Source organism: Hylobates moloch, unplaced genomic scaffold (assembly GCF_009828535.3).
Source record: "Hylobates moloch isolate HMO894 unplaced genomic scaffold, HMol_V3 SCAFFOLD_10, whole genome shotgun sequence".
NCBI classification, from domain to species: domain Eukaryota; kingdom Metazoa; phylum Chordata; class Mammalia; order Primates; family Hylobatidae; genus Hylobates; species Hylobates moloch.
This window is the reverse complement of record NW_026652285.1, coordinates 29,772,449-29,789,859: the sequence shown is the minus strand read 5'-3', so window position 1 is coordinate 29,789,859 and position 17,411 is coordinate 29,772,449. Positions and strand designations below refer to the sequence as shown.

The 17,411-nt window shown below is 54.5% G+C and overlaps 1 protein-coding gene across 5 annotated transcripts in view; it reads right to left on the bottom strand.

Annotated features, from left to right (window-relative positions):
- The window catches only part of CRHR1 (corticotropin releasing hormone receptor 1), a 53,249-nt gene extending 37,115 nt beyond the window's left edge, over positions 1 to 16,134 (bottom strand). The window contains exon 1 of one of the 5 annotated variants that reach the window (XM_058445093.1): positions 14,991 to 16,134. In XM_058445093.1, coding sequence (XP_058301076.1) covers positions 14,991 to 15,023 — 33 coding nt within the window. In that variant the 5' untranslated portion in view covers positions 15,024 to 16,134. The remainder of the gene's footprint in view (positions 1 to 14,990) is intronic. The other 4 variants (XM_058445097.1, XM_032163950.2, XM_032163949.2 and 1 more) reach the window with 4 other exon arrangements.
- Positions 16,135 to 17,411: the final 1,277 nt, after the last annotated feature.

The following is a 17,411-nucleotide window of genomic DNA, read 5'->3' as shown; positions in this document are numbered from 1 at the left end:
TACCTACGGGGGATATATCTGTAGTTACAGACTAATTGAATACAAGAGCAGGGCAGGCCCCACATGCAATTGTGTGGTTTCTGCAGAATTTCTTGCTACAGAAGTGCCAAGTGGAGGGGTCAGTGGGGGATAGACTTGCAAGATGTGTACCAGCAGAGGGGCACCCTCATGGGGCACCTTTTTCCCATCCACCCACAGGTGGAGACCAGCCAGAGTAAAACTAGACTAGGGACAGAGGACAGCGATGCCAGGGGTCCTTTCTCAGCCCTCTTGACTGCCCAGGCTTCTCCCCATCCCGCCTCGGGCCTGGCCCTCCTCCCACAGCCTCTTTCTGTGACAGCCACAACCAGTCCCCATCTCAAGGCAAAGAGCCAGTGCTTCCCCTCAAAAGTGGGTGAGCACTGAAAGATTATTTCAGGCAGGAGAGAAATAATTTATTGTTACATTTAATTAACTTAAATTGCTGTTGTATAGAGAAGAAAAAATGGAAAGGAAAATCTCCTGCCTACAGTTAAGGGAGGGGGGATGCCTGGGTGTTCCCCGCCCCCGGTCTTTCTCCCTGGGGCCCCGGCTCAGGGTGCCCCCCGCCCGCCCTCCCTGCTACTTCATGCCTCTGCTCCCCTAAGAAAACCTTGCAGCAGGGCTAGAAATAGTGGGTCACCTGCCTCCCCCACCCCAGGGCAGCAAGGGCCATGAGATCCCAGCTCCAGAGTCACACACGCCCCTCCAAGGTTCCAGATGTACTGTTATAAACTTGGGTTATAAGCTCCCTGCAGGCAAGGTCTATGTTTGGCTTTTTTTTTTTTTTTCTGAGATGGAGTCTCGCCTTGTCACCCAGGCTGGAGTGCAGTGGCGTGATCTTGGCTCACTGCAACCTCTATCTCCTGGGTTAAAGAGATTCTCATGCCTCAGCCTCCTGAGTAGCTGGGATTACAGGCACCCATCATCACACCTGGCCAATTTTTATACTTTTATTAGAGATGGGGTTTTGCCATGTTGGTCATGCTGGTCTCGAACTCCTGACCTCAGATGATCCTCGGCCTCCCAAAGTGCTGGGATTACAGGCGTGAGCCAACCTGCCCAGCCCGTGTTTGGCTATTTTTGTATCCTCAGTGGGGCCCGATATAGAGCAGGCCCCAACACGTTTGTTGAATGAATAAATGACTGAATGAATAAGTAAGCAGATAGGTTTTCACTTTCTGCCCCCTCTGACCATGGGGTCTCATGATGATTCCAAGCAAGAGACTGTGGGGGGCCTGTTTCATTTTTCTCATTTTCCTCTATTCCTCCTGCTCAGCAGCAGCTCCCTCTCCTCTCCTTGCTCCCGCCACAGCCCCGTGCCTTGGACTCCAGAAGGATGTGCTAGAGGAAAAAGCACTCTGGGTGGGAAGCACAGGGCTGACTCTGCTGAACTTGCTCCGTGATGGTAGAGAAGTCACCTCCCCACCTCAGTTACCTCATCTGTAAAATGGGGAGGTCACTGTGTTCTCTATATTCCTTTCCAGGTCTGAATATGCCCTGGCTCCAGGATGTACAGGAGAGTAGAAATTCAAATCTCTAAACTTGGGGCTGGAGAGATGCTTGTTGGAATCTTTTATCTTCCCCTTCCTACCTGTGTGACCTTGGGAGAATCACCAAACTTCTCCGAGCCTCATTTTCCCCATCTGTAAATGGGGCTGATAGGGATAAAATATTCATATCCCAAAGCTCCTGGAGAGATTCAACAATATGGTGCATATAAAACAGCATGGGGCCAGGCGTGGTGGCTCACGCCTGTAATCCCAGCACTTTGGGAGGCCAAGGCGGGCGGATCACGAGGTCAGGAGATCGAGACCACGGTGAAACCCCGTCTCTACTAAAAATACAAAAAATTAGCTGGGCGTGGTGGCGGGTGCCTGTAGTCCTAGCTACTCAGGAGGCTGAGGCAGGAGAATGGTGTGAACCCGGGAGGCGGAGCTTGCAGTGAGCTGAGATTGCACCATTGCACTCCAGCCTGGGCGAAAGTCCAGCCTGGGCGAAAGAGCGAGATTCCGTCTCAAAAAAAAAACAACAAAAAAAAGAAAAACCAGCATGGGGCTGGGTGTGCAGGCCACACAAATGGTCACCACTCTGTTACTCAACTTTGCACGTTCTTCCTTCCTGACTTGGCCTTTCTCCCCAGAAGTGCCCCTTGCCCAGCCCCCTGCCCACTCAGGGCATGTACCCCACTTTCCAGCACCACTCTTTCCCAGAAGCTAGCAGCGGTCATCTACAGGAGTGGAGTGTACATCCAGGTCAATGATAGGGATTTGCTAAGCATGGGGGCAAGGGGTGCCTGGAGCATAGCTCCCATCCTCCTTGTCTTCCCTCCGTTTCTGCCTCTCATGCATTCACTGGCTCCCCGTCTTGGGATGATTTGCTCTCAAATTCACTTATGGATATGTTTTCGTAGCCCATGCCTTCTCGGCCTCCTGCCTCTCTCCTCCGCATCTTAACCACCCTACATTTCTCAGTCTTCCCTGGCTTCCATTTTCCTCCCTCCCTTCTTTCCTTTCTTTCTTTCTTCAGCTTTTACTGAAGGCTTGCACAGTGCCAGGCCCTGTGAATTTCTTCATTTAATCCTTCTCGACTCCTGCAAGTCAGAGCCTTTACTATCTCCCCACTGTTCAAACGAGAGACTGGTGCACCCGGAGATGGTAACTTACCCAGGGTTTTGACTGCAGTAACTGGAGGGACTGGGATTGGAGCCATGCTCCTGCCCCTAGGCAGCACAGCTTGTTTCCCTGCCTGCCCTGCCTGCCTTCCCTTCCCTCCTCTTCCTCGTCACAAGCCTGGATCCTCCAAAAGACACATGGGTACAGGTTTCCTTTGCCTTTCAAACTCTGGTTCCTGGCTGCAGCCCAGCTCTCCCAGAGCTGGCAGTGGGAACGAGGGGGCGGACACCAGTAGGACCCTGCCATGGATGGGACTCAGGAAGGGCTCAGTTTGGCTCTCACAGAAGAGGGGAGCCCAGCCCAGGGTTCTGATCCAGTGCCTGCCCCCGGGAGCTGTTAGCTGTGAGTGGCTCCCAGACACTGGGAAACCGTCCCTGAGTGGGTGGGAGGCACAGCCGAGGTGTGGGGACAGCCGCAGAGACACCAGCTACGCAGGTGACACTATCAGCTGTGCTCTCGGCTCAGCCGCTCTCTGACAAGTGTAAAGTGAGGGGGATTTCGGTGTCGGCAGAGAAAAGATGTCCTTTATGGAGCCGCGTTTTAAAAGGGATTTAAAGAGGGCCAGGAGGGAAGAGTGAAACTGGTGGCTGGAAATTAGGTTCTATTTTATTGAAAAATGCTAAAGGCTTTGGGGCTGTTTTTCCTGGAGAAGCGACTGCCTTCTAAGGCCAAAGGTCAGTTTAAAGAGGGCTGCTGGACCACCAAACCCCACCGAACAGGGATATTTAGGGCAGAAATTAGGACTAACCAGACATAAAACAGGCAACGGCCCTGTCCTCTGATTCTTTGCTTGTAAAGGCAGTGACTTAGACAAAATCAGAATTTCCAGACAGTGCTTGACACCTGACCTGGGAGACAGAAAATCCCATTTCTCACGCCTCACTCCCAAAACTGGGGTTCAACAGGCCTGTGGGGAGCTCAGGAACCCTTATGTTTTTTAAATGCGTTCCAGTGATTCTGAAGCATCAACAGAAGTGAGGATAACTCAGCCAGCTCAGAGATTCTCACCTGGAGGCCATTTTGCCTCCCGGGGGACGTTTGGTGATGTCTGAAGATATTCTTGGTTGCTATAATCAGGAAGGGGGATGTGCGACTGGCATTTAATGGGTAAAGGCCAGGAATGCTGATAAGCATCCTAAAATGCACAGGCCGGCCCCCACAGTGAAGGATTATCCAGCCCCAAATGTCAATAGTGCTGAGGTTGGGAAGCCCTGGGTTGGAGGGTTGCAATGCTCCCTCCAAGTGCAGGGAAGGCACTTGCCTGCCTGCCCATTATGGGGGCAGGGCAGGGGAGGAAGGTGGCTGTAGAGGGGACCTTGGGAAGAGTGTGGGATTATAAGAGGGAGGCACCTTCAAGGCAGGAAGAGGACCTGGGTTGCACTCTTCTTGGTGAATGCCCTGTGCGACTTTGGATCAGTCAGTCTCCCACCTCCTGGCCTCAGTCTGCAGGCAGCGGACTGGTGGAAGTGACCTTTCCTGGCCAGATGGGCAGATGGGAACTCCTTCCCCGCACTCACTCTGTCCTGGCCCTGCTGGGTCAGCTCCTCCAGATCTTCTCCTGCAGGGAGTGCACGGGAGACAAAGGAAGGTCTGCCTGCTGATGCAGCTGAAGTTGAGGAATGAGGCAGCCCAGAAAGAGCTCGAACAGCAGCCTCTTCCCAGAGTCAGCGAGCTGAGCTCACCCCGCCGAGGCTCCACCAGAGCCTCCCCAGGGCCGGCACCTCAGAGGCAGGAGGCAGAGGCAGGTCCTGGGCCCTGGAGAAGTGGGGTTCCTTTACCTTGGATGAGTGCAGGGACCAGGGGTAGAACAGCATGGGGCTAAGTCCTGTGAGCTTTGGGGAACCCACACAGAGCAAGGCTACCCTTGCCTCACTAGGGGCTGTGACCACTGATCATGGGTCCTCAGCTCACCTTGTCACCAAGTGCAGATTGATGAGTGTGACAAGGAGGGGGAAGGGGCCTGCTCAGAACCCGCCACTGGGTAAGGGGTCTGAGTAAACCAAAGAGTTTCCTCCTCCTGGACAAGGGTTCTTCCTTCTTCCGTCGCCCAGCCTTGGCTGCCAGAAAGAGCCACTACATCACTCACATCAATGCAATGGAGACGCACAAGTGCAAGAAGCATGGCAGGAGGGCCAGGCTGTGTGAAGGGTGAACCAGAGATCTGGGCCAGGCAGTGAATTCTGGCCCCAAAGGAGGGATTTAGGCCCTCGCTATTCAAAGGGTGGTGAGGACCGGTCCAACTAGTCAAGTTTGCCAACCTACCAACAATTGGTTCCTGGTCTACAACTTGAGAAGTACAAAACTGGAGAGTAAGCATTTCATATGAATCCATCCCTGCGGTGACATCTGAGCATGTAGTCAAGACTCATCTCATCAAACAGGGTCTAGACCAATTCAGATGCTGTCGGACTTGCCAGGTGAATCACGTGGTGCAGGCTACACAGCAGGACCACATGCCAGTTGGCCATGGATTGGAAAAATCCATGTGGTCCTTCCCCACAGCTGGTTTGAGAGCCTGCTTTAGCTGGAGGACAGAGTGTGACGCCTGGCTCACCAGGGAAGGCCTCATGGAGGAGGCGGGTCTTGAGTGACAGTTGGGCTTAGTTTTGAGGGGAGTCCTGGGGTGGGACTCCCACCCATGAAAACAGCAGGTCTCACTGACCTTTGGTGGGAGCAGGCCCCTTGCAGCAGCACAGGCCTTTCCTCTTTCGTTCTGCATTGTGGTCGGTCCAGTAAAGACGACACGAAGGTCCAGAGAGGTCGTGTGATTTGCCCAAGGTCACCCATCCACGAAGTGGCAGAGTCAGCTCCAACCCCAGGCCTCCTGCCCTGTCAGTTTTAGGGACAGTGGTCCTTCCTCCAGGGTGCATGTGAGCCCCACCACTCCTAGGCCCCCACTGCATTTCACAGCCTTGCAGCAGCTTCCACAGTCAGGCCATGAGGCCCCAGCCATCAGAAGAGAAAAGACGCCCCAGGCTGCTTCCCCACATCGACTCACAGGGAGCTGGAGGGGTGGAATGCCAACGGACGGGATCTCACGAAGGTACCAGGAATGCCAGTGCTCTTGGCATCCCTGCCTTGCCTGGCTATTCCTGCCTCATGACCAGGAGAACCAGGACAGCACCAGGGAGGGAACCCCAGGATGCCACCAAGGCCGCCTCCCCAGTCCCCACCCCGGCGCCACAACTCCCTCTAGCAACATCTCCCACCATCCCTGTCCAGAAATGCTCATGAAGCAAAATGCTGCCCTTGCGTGCACGTGGACAACGCCCCCAGTGCTATGGGGACCGGAGGCGGAACACAGGGCAGTGCTGGAATCTTTTAATGTTCCTAAGCTGCGCTGCCGCATAGCCCTTGATAAACCATTGAGTCACAAATCCACACGCGGAGGCAGAGAGGGACCTATGTGTCTGGCTTGTCACTTGTGTCTTCTGTCGCCATAGCACTTCCACACTCAGACAGACGTTCATCGGGGAGTGGGAGCAGGGAGAGACCCTCCATTTTGTTCAGCATCTATTGTGCACCTACTGTGTGTGCACAGTTCTGGACTAAGTTCTGGGCACACAGAGGTTTTGTTGTTTTTTTGTTTTGTTTTATTTTGTAAGGGAATTTTTCTAGTCTAGGCAGAGCTCATAATCTACGGTGGGAACAAGGGCTCAGGTTAGATGTGGGTCACTAGGGGTCCATGTGGAATCTGGTTAGTAGGTGTTTTGAGCCCCCTGTGGGGGGACACATCAAAGAGCTGTAAGACCCCATGTTGCAGGACAGCCCAGGATCCACGATGAGCTAGAGGCTCACACCAGGGGATGGGATGAGGTGAGAACAAAGGAACAACCAGTGAGAGACAGATTTAGACTGGAGGGCTTCCTGGAGGAGGAGGTGGGGACAGTTCAGGAAGACTTTGGTGGACATGACAGATGAAGATTGGCACAGAGAGACTTGGGGGCAGAAGCTCCTGTAAGAGAAGTGTCAGATATGTATATTCTGCTGGGTGGGGGTTGGCAGGGGAGGAAGGAGAACAGTGCGACTCAGGCAGAGGGCCAGGGGTGAGGAGAAGAGATTAGGGGAGCGTCAGGTTCTTTCCCCTCTAGAAGGGGATGGGAGGACTCAGTGGGGTCACTTGTGTGGGCCTTAGTGCAAGAGCAGCTCAGTAAATGGCGCACCTGGCCAGTAAACAGTATACCTGCTTAAAAGAACCTGGGTGGCGTAGGCAAGGGACAGGAGCAGAGCTGGCACAAAGAGGAAGGGGAAGGGCGTGGCCCAGACCAAGACCAAGCCCAGGACGCAAGGACCAGCCTCCCTCCAAGGACCAGCCTTGCCCTACCTGTCTGGGAAGATGAAGGAGTGGCTGAGCCTCTCGGGCTCGCAGCCAGGCACCAGCAGCCAAAGGATGCCAGTGAGGCTGTCTAACCTGCTAGTCACTCACCCGGCTAAGCCTGTGGTCCCCGGGTGCCCAGCTGCTCCTCTGGAAGTCAGCCTCCAACCCTGGCCTTGAGGTGGCATCGCACACCTGCCGTGCAAGTCTGGCTGTGCTTAGAGGAGAGGAGAGGTGGTGACCATACAGTGGCTTCTGAGGGGGGTGGCAGGTGCGGGTGTTATGAACACTGCGAAGTAGCTCACTCGCCAGGGTCCCAGCGTGTGTGTGTGTGTGTGTGTGTCTCTGTGTGTGTGTGTGTGTCTCTGTGTGTGTGTGTGTGTGTGTGTGTGTGAGAGAGAGAGACAGAAAGAGAAAGAGAGAGAGAAAAAAATGCCCACTGAGAAACACATAGGCCCACAGAGGCAACAGATCCTGTCCCTTCTGCACCCTGCTTCTGGGGAGGAAGAGCAGCCCTGGGGGTGGTGGAAGGGAGTGGGATCGTGACGGGAGCTCCTTTGGGGCATCCCTGTGCTCAAGGCTCTCCTGACAGCTGAGGATGGCTTCGGGCACCCAGGCACCAGGATAGGGATGGGTGGAGGAATTCTTGACAGAAACAGAGAGAAAGTTTCCAGGAGATGCCACCGCTGGCCTCAGAACCCGGGCATAGGCTCTCTTGGACGCTAGGGAGAAAGTTAAAAGCAAGAATGACCAAGGCAGCCAGGCAGCTCTTTTCCTTCTCCCTCTCCTTTTGCTTCTCTCACTGTCTGTCTGTCTCTCTGCATCTTCTATAAGAATGAAATCATCCACCCTGAGTGAGCCCTTGGGCACCCTGCCAGGCCCGTGCTCTGAGTGCAGTCGGGTCCCCAGTGCAGGGGGCCCGGACCTGTAACGACTGTGCCTCAGATGGCCCTAGCCTCTCCTGAAGCCCTTTCCCCAGGGTGAAACCCCTCCTGGACCCGGTTTGTTTTTCCAGCCCACCCAGCCCAGCCCCTTGTCCCCCGGCCACACTCCTTTTCCCTGTCTCTGTGCACAGTCTCCCCACCCAGCCTGGTACCTCTGGCCTCTGTTGAGCTAGGAAGGGCTTTCTAGAAATGAGCCCTTCACACACCTTGCCAAAGAGGCTGGGAAAACAGGGAGGGAGAGATGGATGGATCACAGAGGGAGGACACTCCCCACTGGAAATGGCAATGCTGCACCAATCACTTGTCCTAGCCTTTCACCCCGGGCAGGTGCCTTTCAGCTCTGTGGGCTTTGGTACTGACCGGGGATGATGACCAATATATTGTCCCAATTCTCCTAAAGCCCCTGACATCCCAGCACTCAAAGGTTCAACTGAGGTTCTCACTGTGCTTCCTGATAGCCCCCACTACCTCTTAAAACTCCAGTGGGTAGACTCTAAAGTATAGCAGTCAGTCTAGAACAAGCCCTGCCTCCCTGGTTCTGCAGCCACAAAGTGACTGGACCAGTCTAGCCAGTTTTTCTGGGCTCTGACCTAGGCGCACTGGCTCCCAACCAGACTGGCTGGGGCTTGGAAACCAGCTGACATGCAGAGGGGGGCAGGTGCACACCCCACAAATCCCATCTCAAAGCACCTCGCTCAGGCTGCTCTCTGGGCCCAGCAGTGCCAGGCGGGTGAGATGGACAAATTGCCTGTGCTTATAGGGCAGAAAGAACAGCCACAAACATCTTCGTTTGTCCCAGAAACAGTTTTATGGCTGCTGGGTGGACAGTTGCCAAAGAACATGTTTGGCTAAAGCATCTGAATCCGCAGTTCTACGTGAAGGGGACCCATCTTCCAGAGCCAGATTCTGACATGCCTGTTTCATGAAGTCCGCCTCCCTCCCTTCCTGCCATCCATTCAATTTTGTTGAAGTGGATATCATGTACTCAGAAAACAAGTGATTAAGAATCTGTTGTCTAATAGAATCCAGCTAGTTATTTTCAAAATGATTGTTTGCATCAGTGAGTGAATCATTTTGTATTATCCTCCCTACATATCTACTTTTACTGTCAGGTTTTTCCGTATCACAGATGTTCAGGTCTGTCCATGACCTTCAAGCTCAGCTGATGGCTGGTGGCTGATCCCTTTTCCCCAGGGACTGTGAAAAGTGCTCTGCAGCAGGAAGAGATTCTATACACCAAATACCCTTCCTCTACCCCCATCCCCTCACCACTCCTCCTTTTGATGGCCTTTCTTAGACTGATGAAGTTGGTAAGATTTATTAAGTGACTACTATAGCTAATATTTATTATGCACTTACTGTGTGCCAGACACTGTGCAACTGTGCGTAATTTCACACCTGGCATCTCATGGTCATTATGACTATCCCATAAAGTAGGTATTATTTCCCCCGCTTTAGACAGATGAAGAAATTGAGGTGACTTGCCCACAGCTTCAGGGCAGAGTAAGGATTAAGCCCACATTTGCTTCATCTGCTGTTCCCACCCATACAAGAAGATGTTGACTGCCACACTGGGTGGGGTATAGTTGGCTATAGAGCAACAAGTCCAAAGACAAGCATTTTAAAAGGATGAAGGCTGGGCACGGTGGCTCACGCCTGTAACCCTACACTTTGGGAGGCTGAGGTGAGAGGATCCCTTGAGCCCGGGAGTTCGAGACCAGCCTGGGCAATATGGCAAGACCCTGTCTCTACAAACAATTTTAAAATTAGCTAGGTGTGGTGATGCATGCCTATAGTCCCAGCTACTCGGGAGGCTGAGGTGGGAGGATCACTTGAGCCCACAAGGTTGACGCTGCAGTGAGCTGTGTTCACACCACAGCACTCCAGCCTGGGCAACAGAGTGAGACCCTGTCTCAAAAAAAAAAAAAAATTCCTAGGGACTCTGCTGACAGGGACCTCCCTGAATTTAGGTAGGCAAGAATCATTTGTAGCTAACAAATTCATTATTTGACTATTAAAACTGCAGCTGAAATCTCAACCTGGCCTTACCTTCAAACTGGGCTCACCCTTCTTTGGTTGATACCGTGAGCGGTTAGGGTAGAATCCGGGCTGGGAGAGATCACCCTATTCCCTCTTTTCACTGAGGAAGAAACGGCCCAGATCACTGTTAGTGACCTGCCCTCCTCCAGACACAGCAAAAGCGCTGAAGTTTCACCGGCTGAGGCTCTACCCTCAAGGGATTCTCCAGATCACTGGGGTGCTGCACTGGCTGTCTGTTGTTTTCTCTTTTTTAATAGCCACAGTGGGCTTAAGGGGGAGTTCTAGTCCTTTCTGCATCAGAGATGGCTTTCTGCTAGGGTGGTTTGAGCATCTCTCAGCCTTGTTTTGACATGACATCTGCATCCGGTGGGAACAGAAACGGGTTCTTTCCAATTGTACAAAACCAAACGGAAGAAGCAACAATAAACCCATCCATGAAGTCGACAAACATTTGTTAAACACCTACTACGTGCAACGGATTGTGAGGCTCAGTGCCGTGAAGGGTAAAAGATGCAAAAAATGTATAATATATTGCATGTCCAAGAGCTGCTAGTTGCTGTTCCTGCATTAACTCATTTCTGCTGAGAGTAGCCACCTTGCAGCTTTTTCTGAAAGCAGACTGTGTCAGGCACTGTTCCAGGCACTTTCCATGTATTAATTCCTTTTATCCTTACCTCAACCTCCTGAGTTAGGCATTTCCCGCATTTTATAGCTGGGGACACTGAAGCCCAGAGAGAGTACTTAGGTCCAAGTACCATGTTCCAAGGTCCCTCAGCTTGAGCAGAGCTGGGAAGGGGGAGTGCTGGGAATCCAATCGGTGGCACCCCCCTCTTTCTATGTGAGGTCATGTCCCTAAGGAGTATTTGAAAACACAGACCTTTCACAGAGACATGAGAGATAACAGAGAATCCAGTCCAATATCCCTGTTTACAGACAGATAAACTGTGGCTCAGAGAGGGAAGGTGGCCTACCTGTCATCACACAGCTGATTGGAGGCAGAGCTGGGATCAGAGTCAGATTCACTGACTCCCAGGCTGATGGTCTTTCCTCTTCAATAGCTGCCAAAATTATCAGCCCGGCACCTAACTGCTTCCTTCTAGGCCACACGGGCACTTGGGGTGGTGGCACCTTTGACCCCCAAACTCCTTATGTGTGGCTGAACTCGGCTGGAGGTTGATGCTCTTGAGGAGCCAAATGTTAGAGAGGGTGAGAAATGGATTTTCCACTTGAGCTCGTCCTCACTGGCTCTGGGTGAGTGTTCAACTTTTCCATAATCTACACACTTCTCTCTATGGTTGGTCATTTCAAATCCAAGGGGCTTGGCCTGGCTTTTGGCCCTTCCCTGTCTTTGCCCCCAGTCTGTGGCCAGGCCAGCAGTCCCACACGCCACAGCAGCCCACTGGCCCACCCTGGGCTCACTGTTTCGCGTTCCTCGTGCCTCCTGCCAACGCTCCCCTCGAAAACCTGGCTCCATATCGTTTAATCAAAGAAACAACTTGGAAATGGCCCAGATATGCACCGATATAGGGATGGCAAAGTCCATTCACTCACAGGCAACATGCAGACATTGACAGTCTCCTGCAGAGGCTCGGGAATAACGTGAAACAGACTTGGGCTGTGACACTGGGGAGAGAGCTGCCCAACGGCCACAGCTGTGCCCAGACAGGTGCTTGAGAAGGGGACCTGTGGGGTTATTTTTTAAATGAATTATACAGCAGCCAGATTAAAAGAGTGAGGTTGCAATCATTTTCCATTCTGGTTTTCAAATTTTGCCTATTGCTGCTAAATTGGCTTATATAAGAATAACAATAGCAATAAAACCAGCTCCCTCCTGGGAGCTCACTCTCCTGTTAGAACCCATCCAGAGGCCTTGCCTTCTGCACCCTTCACAGACACTAGGACCCATGTTTACAGCCACACTCCATCTCCCTAAGAGGAGCTGCAGTGGGTGTGTGGTTGACTCCAAGTGCTCAGGCCCCTGCCCCTCCCTGGGGATAGAGACAATGTCTTGTCTGTCTTCTCCTGACTCATGGCCACTTGTACACACATCGTCTCTCCCGACTCACACACACACTTTCACACACCCTGTTTCTCCCCATTCACACACATTTTCCCCCAGGACTCTGTAACCGGTATAGTGTGAGGCCCACCATATAGGCCCCAGAGTGGACCCTTTCCCAACACTAGCTGACTTGTTGGGGACGGAGCTGGATTTGGGATTAACCCTAAATCCCCTAGATTTGTACTCTCATGCTGACAAAACTACCTGAGCTCCCATCTGGCTGAGCTCTAGAGTGAGATTTAAGTGGCTTAGAGTATTTTCTGGTAATGGCCGGGCATGGTGGCTCATGCCTGTAATCCTAGCACTTTGGGAGGCCGAGGCTGGCTGATGGCTTGAGCCCAGGAGTTCGAGACCAGCCAGGACAATACGGGGAAACCCCATCTCCACAAAAAATACAAAGATTAGCTGGGTGTGGTGGTGCATGCCTGTGGTCCCAGCTATTCTAGAGGCTGCAGAGCCTAGGGAGGTTGAGGCTTCAGTGAGCCATGATCACGCCATTGCACTCCAACCTGGGTGACAGAGTGGGACCCTGTCTCGAAAAAAAAAAAAAAAAAAAAGGATATTTTCTGGTAAAAGCAAACAAAACAAAGACTTTTATCAGAGTGTCTGGGTTTGAATTTTTTTTTTTTTTTGAGACAGAGTCTCGCTCTGTCGCCCAGGCTGGAGTGCAGTGGCGTGATCTGGGCTCACTGCAAGCTCCGCCTCCCGGGTTCACGCCATTCTCCTGCCTCAGCCTCTCCGAGTAGCTGGGACTACAGGCGCCCGCCACCACGCCCGGCTAATTTTTTTTTTTTTTTTTTTTAGTAGAGACGGGGTTTCACCGTGGTCTCGATCTCCTGACCTCGTGATCCGCCCGCCTCGGCCTCCCAAAGTGCTGGGATTACAAGCGTGAGCCACCGCACCCAGCCTCTGGGTTTGAATTCTGACTTCACTACTCACTGGCTGTGTGACCTTGAACCAGTTACTTAGCCTCTCTGTGTCTCAGGAATAATTCCTACTTCCTAGGGCTGTTAGGAGGACTAAATGACTTAATATTTGCAAAGCAGGTAGAATAATGCCCAGTGAATTGTACATGCTACATAAATAAAAGAAGAAAAGCAACTATTTAATTTTAACCAACGTTTGAAACCAGCATTCGCTGGCCATTCACTCACTGCCCACATTCATCTGGAATTTATTGAATGTCTACTGAGTTTATTAGGCCAGGCATAAAGGGCAAACACCCCACCATCTAGTAGGAACAGCGGAAATAAAAAGACTTTTTTAAGGAAAACATGATCATTCTAAACAGAGATTTGCACACAATTCTATGAAAGGCCAGAAAAAGAACATTGATCTATTTCCGTGTAAACCTGAAAAAAAAAAAAAGAAAGAAAAGAAAAAAGAAAAGAAAACACCTGCAGTTCAATCCTTTGAATCCATTTAAAAGACTGAATTTGGTCTAACTGGTTTGTGCATTTAGACCAGGCTTCGGTACACGCGAGCCTTTTGGAAAATATTCCCATTCAGTGCCATCTATTCGACCTCTCTGGATGTTTTTCTTCTACCTTCCTCACCTGTCTGTCTCCTCGAACGCCCAGAAAATAATCTGTGAGTTCATCCCTAGCCCTCGGGTAACGGATGGGGGAGGGGATGTGGATTCAATAAGACCAACCCTCGGTCATTTTAAGAATCAATTTATAAATATTTGGGGAGGGGCAGGATTAGAGAAAAATCTCACTAACTTGTAACGTCTCAACTAAGGAAGCAGCAGCTGCTGCATTTAAAAATCTTGGTGGTTTAACTCAAACCACTTGGTAAGCCGGTATACGTACAGTTGGTTTAATAACTGATGGAAAAATGAAATTCCGCCAATCCGCACCCCTCCCCCAAATCCACCGAAGTCTCTTGAATGTAATCGCTCTGAATGCCCTGAGCCGGGTCAAGCTGGTGTCTATGTTTGTGGCTGGAGCGGACCCTGCGGAGTCCCGAGCCCCGGGTGAGGCGATGCCCTGACTGGCGCGACGCGGGGTGTCCCGGCAGCAGCGCAGAGGCCCACCCGCCTCTCCCGCCGGCTGCAGCTGGCGCGCCTATACTCTGCAAGACCAAAACGCTTTGGAAAGCGCTCGGGGCTGCAAGTGACGCCTGGAACGAGCGGCGGGCCGGACTGCCGGGCTCCCGGCCCTTCCCTGGCTCACACAACCCGCGGGCCGCCCCCGCCGCCCACGAACTTCAGCCGGCAGACGCTGGACGTGAGGTCTGGCGACTTTCCTAAACTCCAGCGCCTGATCCGCGTCGCAGGGTCGGCCGCGCAGCGCAGGGATCGCGGGTGCCCAGGCTCGAAGAGCGAGCGTCGCGCTCCCAGCCGCGGTCGGGGAACAGGAACTGCCGCCGGAGGCGACGTCTCCTCCCCCGAGACTGCGATATCGATCAAGGGCTCGCAGGCGCGGGCGGCATTCATCTCCCCGGACTCGCAGCTCGCCGCGGAGGGGAAGGGGCGGGACGCGCTCCCAGGACTAGGGCGGGGGTGTGCGGAGTCGGGGAGCTGTGCGGGGGCGCTGGGGCGAGGTGGAAACCCCGCTTCAGAGCCTCCCGTCCCGGGGCCGAGGTCTGCAGGAAGGGCGTGGGAGGTGGAACCTCCCCTCCCCTAGGCGTCTGCCCCAAAGCCTAGAGCGATTCTTGGCGCGCAGCCGGCTACCCAGGTGGGCGGACCCCCTCCTCCGCCAATATCCCGGCGGCTTCGCCACGATTTCTTTTCTCACCTGAGTCTCCCCCTGCCTACCCAACCCTGGCTCCAAAGGGCCAGAGAGTTAGGCTGCCCCGGAGCCCAGCCTTCCCGGACCTGAGCACCGCTCTCCCAGCGCCCCCGCCCCCATCACACCCACAGCCCAGCCCAGTCCCGCGTCCGCCAGGGGCCGGGGGCGCCAGCGCTCGAGGGCTGGCCGGCGAGCTCTTACCTTGACGAGCCGGAGCTGCGGGTGCCGTCCCATCCTCGGGCTCGCTCGGCTACCGTCCTGAATGCCCGGGTCCTACGGACATCCCAGAGGGGCCGGCGGGCGGCTGCAGGCTCGGGCGGCACGGGGTGGGCGGCCGGGCTCCTCGGTCGCTGCCTGGTGAGGAGGTGCCCGGCTCGGCGCTCCCCGGCCCCGCGGCCCGGCCCGGCCCGGCCCGGCTCTCGCTCGCCCCTTCCCGGGGAAGTCTGGCCGCCGTTTCCCGACGCAGCCCGGCCCGCGGCCGCCTCTTGCCAGCCTCGCCCCCGCCGCCTCCCCCACGGTCCGCGCCGCTCCTCTCCTCGGCTCCCCGCCCCCTCGCCCAGCTCGTCCCCTCCCCTTCCTCCCCCTCCCTCTCCCCTCCGCTCCCCTTCGGTCCCTCCTCCGCGCCTCGCCCCTCGGCTCCCTCCCAGCTCCTCGCCTCCTCCGTTCCCTCCCCTTCCCCCGGCCCGCTCTCTGCGCCCCGCCGCCAGGATCCCCTTTCCCTGCGCCCGGGGTTTGCGGCAGTCCTCAGGGCGCGCTGGCAGCAGTGGCGGCCGCCGCAGCCCGGGTAGAAGCCGGGGATGGGGGAAGGGGGCCGCGGTAGAGGATCAGCCTCCCGCCCGGCCGATGTCGGGGCCTGGGAAGTCCAAGGGATCTGGGGAGACTTGGGCCGGGGTGCTCAGGTGAATTTATGAGGGCGAGGCTATTGGGGGCTAGGGAACAGGGCGGTCCCTACTGAGCGGAGCCGCCACGGAACCCAGTGAGGCTGCGACCTGCGTTTGGGCAGTTCCCGCCCTGCGGCTGGCTAGGAGGAGCTCCTCACCGCCCCCATTCCAGCCGCGCCGGGCGCTGGGCCCGACCCCCAGCACCTTTGGCACCGATGTGCCTGGTGCGCGCTGAGACTCGAACGCTCTGCAAGATGAGTCCTTATTCATTCGTTCGTTCCTCCCTTCATTCGTTCATCTTACAAACTGAGTGCCTGGCCACTTTGGTTCAGGCAAGAGGCTGGATCTGGGAACCCTTTGGACCTGGGAGCCCCGGGATGAAAGGGAGACGGCGGTGCCCTGCAGGACAAGCGGGCACTGAACGCTGCCCAGGGGAAAGCCGGGCGCGCATTGCGTTGCAACGCGGCGAAAGCGGCTAGGAGCCCGCGGGCAGGGCGTGGGGAGGACACAGCGCCCCCTCCCGGCCAGCCGAGCCCTCTGGGCAGCGGTGGGCCTCCCCGCCAGACCCCGGGGCCGTCTTCTGAATTGGCTTCGGAGCTCCCCATCCCAGGAAGCAACTCCCAGCCCTTCCAGATGAACAGAACTTTTGACTTCCTCTTCACTCTTCCTCTCTCCTACCAGAGCTGAAAAGGGAGAAACTGGGAGGTAGAGAAATCTTCACTCCACCCGTAGAGCCTAGGCCGCCTGGCCAATGCAGCCCCTATTGGGTACACCAGAGCACCTGGGGCGGCGGGCAGTCAGCTTTGAAATCAAACTGAACCCACCTGCCCTGCACCCTGTGCCCTGCCGTGCCCACCCTACTCCCCCCTCCTGCCCTCTTCTCAGCACACTGGGCAAGAGCCAGCGTGTTCATGGGTCCACTGGCCTTCATTTGGAGCTGGAGTTATTTTAGAAGATCATAAGATCCAACACACACAGTTTACTGGTGAGAAAATGGAGGCACACAGAGGGTAAGCCTAGTCCTCCCTCTCCTGATTCCCAGCTCACAGTGCCTGGAGGGCTGGGCCCTAAGGGGGCCTGGGACACTGAAGTGGGGAGGGGCATTGCCCAGGAAGCCAGCTGCTCACATGGCTTATCCACACACCTGGCACTTTCTAGGTGAAGCACACAGTCCCGAGTGTTGCAAAACCCCCATTAGGTTAGTGCTCCGGAGCTGGCTGTGACGAGTTGGGCCCTGACTTGCCCCAGCCAACCCCAGAAGGGATGGACATGCTAAGCAGATGGACAACTAACTGTTACCAACAACGGTTAAGTGCGGGGCAGTCTGATGTCATGCAGGTTCTGGAGGCAGATGGCCTGAGTTTGAATCTTGGCTTTTCCACTTACAAGCTGTATAAACTTGGAGACTTATTTAACAATGCCTCAATTTTCTCATCTATAAAATCGGGGTAGAAACGCTACTTCTGAGGGTGGTTGGGGAGTTTGAAGGAGCTGGTATTTGTAAAGAGCTTGGAACGGAGCCTGGCACATAAGCAAGAGCTTAATGAGGGTTAGCTGTAGTTACCAGTACTATCATCATCACCATTGTCACGATGGAGTGGACTGGATGCTCAAGTGTGAGGGGCCACTTGGTCCCACCCTCCAGGCAATTCTTTGTGGGGAGCAGAATTCTTGATCAGAAATTCACCAGCAGCAGTAGGCTGTGGAATCAGAGGAGAAGAAGCCGGTTGGTCCTCTGGTA